The sequence below is a fragment of the Lactuca sativa genome, chromosome 4 (genome assembly GCF_002870075.4).
Source record: "Lactuca sativa cultivar Salinas chromosome 4, Lsat_Salinas_v11, whole genome shotgun sequence".
In the NCBI taxonomy this organism is placed as follows: domain Eukaryota; kingdom Viridiplantae; phylum Streptophyta; class Magnoliopsida; order Asterales; family Asteraceae; genus Lactuca; species Lactuca sativa.
The window spans coordinates 283,687,338-283,695,524 of NC_056626.2; the positions used below are offsets into that span (position 1 = coordinate 283,687,338).

At 36.8% G+C, this 8,187-nt stretch overlaps 1 protein-coding gene across 1 annotated transcript; it reads right to left on the reverse strand.

The window, feature by feature from the left end:
• Positions 1-3,268: 3,268 nt before the first annotated feature.
• On the reverse strand, positions 3,269-5,675 carry LOC111921553 (ribosomal protein S7, mitochondrial). Its single transcript, XM_023917131.2, has 3 exons — positions 5,500-5,675; positions 4,516-5,212; positions 3,269-3,487 (listed from the first exon to the last, which is right to left on the reverse strand). The coding sequence occupies exon 2, from the start codon at positions 5,155-5,157 to the stop codon at positions 4,561-4,563; it is 597 nt and encodes a 198-aa protein (XP_023772899.1). The 5' UTR covers positions 5,158-5,212; positions 5,500-5,675; the 3' UTR covers positions 3,269-3,487; positions 4,516-4,560.
• Between the last annotated feature and the right edge of the window lie 2,512 nt (positions 5,676-8,187).

The window sequence follows — 8,187 nt, forward strand, 5'->3', positions numbered from 1 at the left end:
CATAAAACACTTAATCAGACATTGATACTATTCCCAGGGTAAAATGACTATTTTACCCCCGACCGATTCCAAACCAAAGTCAAGTCAAAGTAAAAGTCAACTTCCAGTTGACCCGGCTCGCCGAGTTGGCTTGCGAACTCGCCGAGTCCATCTCCAGTCGATTGACTTTACTCCCGTCTCTACTCGTCGATTTAGGGATTGACTCGACAAGTTCACTTCCTAACTGATACCCAATGGTCCTTCATCCGACTCGTCGAGTTGTATGAACAACTCGTCGAGTTAATCTTCATCCGATGAACATGTTCTATCCTCGACTCGCCGAGTTGTATGAACAACTCGTCGAGTTCTATGAAGATTGCCTTGGACTCGTCGAGCACCTTCGTGCACTCGCTGAGTCCCGTGAACTTTCAGATCAATGGCTTAGTCCAGAATGTTGGGTCACTCCCCGGAGACCACCTTAAACTTTTCCACACTCAACTGGGTCCTTTCGACCCTCAACATAATGGGACAGAACCCCCTAGACTCGCCGAGTCCAAGAATGGACTCGCCGAGTTGGTCACGTCCATTCCCTAAATCCTTGCTTCTTGATGAACGTCCTTTGATCAAAAGATAGATCCAAGATCCTACAATTGATCTAGCACGTACAGTTATAAACTTTACATGCTTACATGGGACTTTGAGCTCAAAAGGACATAAAACAAGCTCATATGGCACATGGGACCTTTCATGGGTGCAAAAGCAACCCAAATCTGCCTAGTGACTCCTTTCATGATGTGATTCAGAAGCTTAAACCCCCAACCATGTTTACAAACATGGTTGGCCACCAAAAATGGCTCATAAAATCCCTAAACCTCCCCAAAGAGGGATCTAAGAAATGAATGAGCAAGATCATAGCTTTTTACCTTCAATGAGCTGAAGAAGGTGCACAAACTCAGGTTCCCTTGATCTCTACTTGCTTCCTCAAGTTTCTCTCCTTCCTTCCTTAAGATCACAACACCAAAATCCACCAACAAGGCTTAGATTGCTTCAAAAATGGCTAGGGTTTCAGTGAGGGGTGTTTGGGAGCATAAAGGAGTGATGGAGGCTGCATAAGGTCGTTTAAATAGGGTGCAAACCCCTGGATTAGGGTTTTTGTCCAGACAGCGGCTACTCGCCAAGTCCGCGACCCGACTCGCCGAGTCCACAACTTAAACTCCGCGTCTCATCCCGCTTCTACTCGGCGAGTCAGTCCTTCGACTCGCCGAGTCCAAGGCCAAAATTGCAAATCATTAATAGAATTAAATAGAAGAATATGTACCAAGAACCATGTGCTACAGAAGCCCTAAATGCACCCAAAATCTAAGCCCTAAAGATGAACAACCAAATGGAAGACCAAATCAAGGGGCATTTACCTTGATTGAGCTGAAGATAGAATAAGATCTCTGGATCTACAAGCCCCAACTCGAATTCCCAAGGTTCTTCCTTCCTTTCAAGCTTCACAAACCACCCAAAAGCACCAAAATGGCCTTAGATCACACAAAAACGGCTAGGGTTTCGATATACAGCTTCTTGGGAGAGATAGGGATGAGGGAGGCTGAGTTAATTCGTTTAAATAGGGTGCAAACCCTCAGATTTAGGGTTTCACTCAACCAGTACCTACTCGCCGAGTCAGTCTCCCGACTCGTCGAGTAGGTCACTTAAACTGTCCGTGGATCTCGACTCTACTCGATGAGTTGGGCCTCCAACTCATCGAGTCCCAGAGAAAACATCAAAAATACTTGAATAACAGACATACCAGGAATCGGGTGTTACACATATAGATCTAACAATTATTTCCAAGATGTGAAGACTAATGTTACTTCCTTGTTTGCATCCCTTTAGGGCTTCCATGATCTCAAATCACTTCTCCCAACCCACCCTTTGAGCAGGTCCTTAAGTTGGTTCGTTATTTCATAGCACTAAGATGTTCTAATCTCTCTTGGAAATTAGGAATCATTGTGCTTGACATTAGGCAAACCACCTCATTTTAGTTGCTAAGATGTCTTTCATACATGTCTCTAGCAGCCCTAGTAGTCTAGTTGGGTGATCCTCATAAACAAGTTCTTGAATAGCATAAAGTTTCTTTGTGAACCTGAGCATATTTCTCCAGTTTTAAAACCATAATTCATGTCATTGAGTTTATCCTATTTGAGGAGATTTTGCAGTGAAAAGTTTGTAACAAAATAATTTGTGTTTGAAGACACTAACTAAAACAAGAATATTTACTAGTGATTTGATAATTATCCTTTATAAAATTAACAACTGAAAATATATTTATCAAAGGCTAAGATCTATCACTTCTAGTTGTGAAAGTATTTCTTAATTAGAAAGAGAAGTTATTTGGGTAGATACAACTCTTTACTTATTCTAATCTCTATGGAACTCTTAGATTGGTGCATGATTTATTGGTTTTTACTAAGTGAGCATTTGACGTGTTTATCAAAGGCTAAGATCTATCATTCACTTATCTCTTTTTTGTGAAGAGTATGCCAAAGAACACAAAGAAAGATAGTAAATCGTTCATTTAAACATATACGAAACACGATGTATGGCTCAAGACTCACTGGTAGTGAGTAAATCATTGCTAACATATGTGATGTTCAGCTTAAGACTCACTGTTAGCGAGTAAATCATTTATGTTTGTGATTACGATCACTAAGTATTGAGTTGGATTGCTCACCAACTATTTGTAGTTTGTAAATTACAGTTACTTATAAGTCTCATTATTTCAAGTGTAGGTGCAAATGGGAAAAGTAAACGGGTGGCTTAGCTTGTAGATGATATGAAGAGACTTAGAAGAGTGAATTGTAATGTTAACACAAGGCTTGTTGCCATTGTAAAGTTTGTTGTTCAATTTGTTAATATGGAGTTAAACCATATGTACGGATGAAGTGTTAACAAGAAAAAAAAAAGTTGGTATACTTTGTTTTTATTATTTGGAGTGTTAAGAAATTATAAAATGCTTTATCATCATAATCTTCACTTCTAACAAGCAACCATCAAATACACTTTTATGATGACAAAAACCATCCTTTTGCATCCAAGAGACAGATCTAGAGCCATTTTGATTGTGGTGGGTTTTCAAGTCAAAATAGTGCATGATATATCTTGTACAGATTCTAATTTACATGTCATCATCATCCTCTATCAACAAGTAGTGTAATGTTACATGTAATAATATCTCAAAATTATCAAATTTATAGATTATTGTCACAATGTACCATCCAATTTATTTGTTTAGAGCATGGTATATGATCAAATTCACTGAAATCATTAATCAAATCAATAACAGAATGCATAACATGTAAAGAAAGTATGCATGAAACTTCTAAAATGAGTATATTTGAAAATTAAGAAATAACATCGTCTATTACAAGTAATGGATTCAGCAAACCCTTTGATTATTGGATTCTCTAGCATCATCAATCTTCACACGTCCAAAATGTTGAGGAAAAGCAACAAAGATGACCTGCCAAATTTAAAAATAATAAAAACAAAAAAGAAAGAATATTGTTAAACAAGATGCCAAATGCTCAACTTGTTTCTTTAGTTGTAGTTAGTAGTTACCGATTGTGTTAGATGCGATAAATAGCAATCTACTTTTATTTATGTGTATTATAGCATTCTACTTTTGTTTTTTCTATCACAACTTTGAAATGTTCTTATTTATGTCATTAACTTTGAAAAATCTACCCTAATTATAGCAATGAAAATTGCTTTATATTTAAGATTATATTGCTATATATAATCTGTAGATTTTTCAAAGTACAATTCTATAATAGGAAGAAATAAAAGTAGGATGTTATAATAAACAAATCAATGAAAGTATTTTTTGTTATTTCTTGCATTTAACCCTTACAAAACTAGCTTTAATATAAACATCTGAAAGTAATATGAATTCAAAGAAACTTGGCAACATCAAACATGTCGGTGGTCATGTCAAACACTCAAATCTAACACATTTACAACTCCATTAATGAATCACATGACCTATACTTCTCGAACAATCATGGCTTACAAAAAGAGACCAATGAATCAGAATATCAGATGATCATGAAGGTTTGGAGAATAAATGATTGGTTTTAAGGTACACACTACACAGAAACCCATTGGAAGATTGCAAAAAGGAAAACAAAAACAAATAACAAATAAATAAATAAATAAATGCAGGTCCTTATGCTTTGTGAGTTTTAAGGAAAAAAAAAACACGTCTTTGTACATACAAATTCCTTTATACTTGCAAAAAAGGTTGTTATCATGAGTGAAAGTGTGGAAACTATCCTCGCTGATACTAAATACAAAACCTAAAAATCTGCAAATCAGAGAAAAAAATAAACTAATATTTAAATTTGAAACTCAAGTCATACAAGGTCTTGATGGAGGTAATAATGGGTGGTTGCCTCATATTGTTTCTTGCTATATAACAAATGGAGCAATATGAGAAGAAAAAATCTATATAGAGCTTGTAACAAAAACTAAAAAGGAACAATATCTTACCAGATAATCTGATTAAAGGAGATGTAGATCTTGTGTGGTACCATATTACCACCATCTGAAATGGGCATAGCTTCGATTGGTGGAAGCAAGTCCATGAAGAACCTCTCTTTTCTTACGTGCAGTTCCCCTCTTCCTGTAAGCATCCATTATCTCAGCAGACAAACATTCCTCCAATCTTGAGCTATGATTAGTTCGTCGTTTTTTAGCTGCATCAAGGATCCAACGAACAGCTAAAGTTTGTTGCCTATCCCTGGCTACAACCCCAGGGACATCATAAATATTACCAGCTATTCTTACTTTTGCTACTTCACAAATGGGTTTCACATTCTCTAGGGCTTCAGATATAAGTTTGACTGCATCACGATCAGTACGAGCTAGCTTGTGAAGGGTTTCATGGAAGATAGCACGAACTCTCGTCTTTTTGCCTTCTTTCATGCGAAAATTCACCAACTTATGGATCAACTGTTTTTCATCACCATCCAATCCCCCCATGTAGTTGAGAATTTCTGAGCCAGTGTAAGCCACTTTAGACTGACTAGTGGTTGAAAACTGTTGCAGAAACAGCGGTGTGATAGGCGAACTTGAACCATGGAGTTCTCTGATAATACCATTCCACTGCCTACCAGCAGCAACTCGAATCATCTTTTCTAAACTGCTCCGACTGAGTTACTGTACTTAATCACAAGACCTGAAAAACCTGCAATCAGTAGTAAAGCTTGAAAGTTAATTTTATTGGGTTGTCATTTGAGAAAACGCTAAAGATTACTAATTCCATACTTGAAAGTTGAAACATTGTTAGCTAGTTATTCATAAAACATAGACGGACAACAAGTTTTAACGTCCAAGAGTATATACACAAATGCATATGCAAATACGCACAGATATGTAGACACACCAACGCATGTTTACAAACACCTTCATCCATTTTCCCCAATCGAAAGCAAAATCTATAGCATATATAGAAACTATCGATGAAATACAAACCTTCTGGGGCTTAATCGAGACTGATTAGACTTCCTAGCTTTAGGGAAATTGCAACCCTAAGAATGAGAGGACATCGGCGGAGGTGAAAAGGGGTTAGACATAGGAAAAATGAATCTTCGCTTCACCGAGAACTTTCTCCGAATAATTTACGAAATTAGTTACGAAAATGGTCCCTGTAGTTAGAAAAGGAGTGCATTCTCTTTTTATAACAGACAAATCTTCGTAAATGGTCAATATGGTTCTCATCAATATTATCTCCAAGGGTTTGTTTGATGACCCTCTTATTGTGTTGACGAGGTCAAACGTTTGATAGCATCAATTAAATCTCTAACTCGGTCCACACATCACTTACCGAGTCATCCTAAAAATAATGGTGACCGATAAAAAAAACTCATTCCTCTGTGTTTACCCTTCTCCTTCTTTCTTCTTGAACAAGACTTTACTCTCTCTTTCGATACCCTTCAGTAATGTGGTGATTGTTATTGTTCCTCCCTCTAAAACCCTAATTGTTGCCTAACGTAAAAATAAAAAAAATAAAAAAACTTTTATAGTTTTTTTTTTCTTTTTTATACAATAGTTAAAAAACAAAAAATAAAATACAACCCCTACCAACATAGCCATAACCCCATCCCACCCTACCCCTTATCCACCATCACCGTCCTACCATCATCACTACACAAAAAATCGCCACCTTATAACTCTACCCCAACACCACCACATCTTATAATGTTAAATGCTCACCGCTCGGAAACAAAATCGAATTACCAATGAAGTAACGATGTTGGGTTTAGGTCACATGCACCGCCAAGACGTCATTGGCTGAGCATACAGATTTTTAGTATGACTTATCAAACACACCCTCCCTCTCATTCATCTCTCTCCGGAAAAATACAATCATCGAAAAACACTGATTCTCTCTCGCCCCACCCACCCGATTGACCCTCAACATCACCCAATATATCTTGTCATCACCCACTATACCTTGCCCGTTACCCAAACCAGACCAAGTAACATCACCGACGAACACCAACAATACTATATCCCCTTCCATGTTCGTCCATATTTTCTTAGATCACTCTGAACAACCATACCATGTTTACAGGAACACGATGCATAAACCCATTACAACACTTATAGAAACATTAAACCCTAGAATTAGATAAGCAAAAGCAAACAGAAACCCGATTTATGAATCCCCAAGCAATTATATCACTGTAACATCACACATGTTTTGGTAAAAAATTAACAAACTAATTTTGTAACTAAATTAGTAAGTGTGGTGTGATGTTTGAAATAAGGTGAGTGTAAGGTGCTTAAGATCTTGAAATGTTACAAAGATCCTAGTTGTGCCCCAGACCTTGGGTACAAAATAATTAAGTTCAGAGAACTGTTTAATAGAAGTGTGTTACTTCTTAATGAAATTATGTGTATTTGGGACAAAAATAGTGTTAAAGTGATTCAATAAATGAATTAGTGTAATAAAGCTTAAGATACTCAAAAAGTGCCAATATACCACAAAGTACCTTGATAATTTTGATAATGAAAACAAATTAACAATAAAATACATAATATAGTAAGGTTATGACGATTAAAAAATAGTAAGTAAATAAAAATATGTAACATCCTGTGTCCCGTCATTTCTTATTTCAGGGTCGTGGGCCAGAAATCGATTGCATAAAGGCTTTAGGCCTTAAGGAGGTAATGTTTAGACCTTTTGAAAGGAGGCAATGATGGTTATAAGATCTAAACCTTTGAATTGTGTTTTGGGCCGAAGTGTAGAACAGAAAAAGTCATATGTAATATTATAGAGCTCTTTAATACTTTTCCATGGATATAAAGAACGTCGAAAACGGAGTTGAAACGAAGAAGAGACGACCGTTTGAAGTTAGGACATTTTTTGGGTTGAGGCGGTAGGATTTTTTGGGTTAGGCGTACTAGGGCATCCCTAATACGCTGGACGTAAATTGAGTACGTTGGGCGTACGTGATCAGTGCCCAAACCCTATTTTCGTGGTTTGAGCCCTATTTAAGCTCCTTAACTTCCTAAACACACTCCATTCTTAGCATCCACCTCTCTTGAAACCCTAACGTACCCTATTTTGAGCCTTGTGAGCAAAAAGAAGGTGTTTTTTATATGCTTTGGAGTGTTCTTGGTGCATCTTGGAGAAGAAGGAACTCATTGAAGAAGCGTTGGTTGCATTGGAGCTTGTAAATCTAGACCTTGTTCACCCTGATATTTCTTCTGGATGTATAAAGTTTGAATCATTATGATGAAATTGTTAGATCTAGCTAGTTTTGGGTGTTATGAGCTTTTGGTCACTTTAAGTGCATAAAGTTTAGATCTTGGAAGTTTGTGACCTTGTTATGGATAAAGTGATGGGTTATGAGCATAACATCATTCCTATTGTGTTCATGCAACCCTAATTGCTTTGATCTAGGTTTTTCTAATTTGAACATACAACATTGAATCCCAAAGCAATAAACCCTATGAACTAGCATATAATTTGAAATTGACATATGATTAGGGTTAGAAACATTACCTTCATTGTTATGTAGCAATAACAATCCCAATCCTTCTTGATCTTGACTTCTAAAAGCCTAGTGTGTGACATCCCCAAAATCACGGCCAGAAAAGACCGGTTTGTTTATGCTTTGTTTAAAAATCAGAGTTACATTTTAAATGAAAGTG

What these genes read in the sequence shown, in the direction of transcription:
- LOC111921553 (XM_023917131.2), bottom strand. Translation starts at nt 5,157, where the DNA reads ATGATTCGAGTTGCTGCTGGTAGGCAGTGGAATGGTATTATCAGAGAA.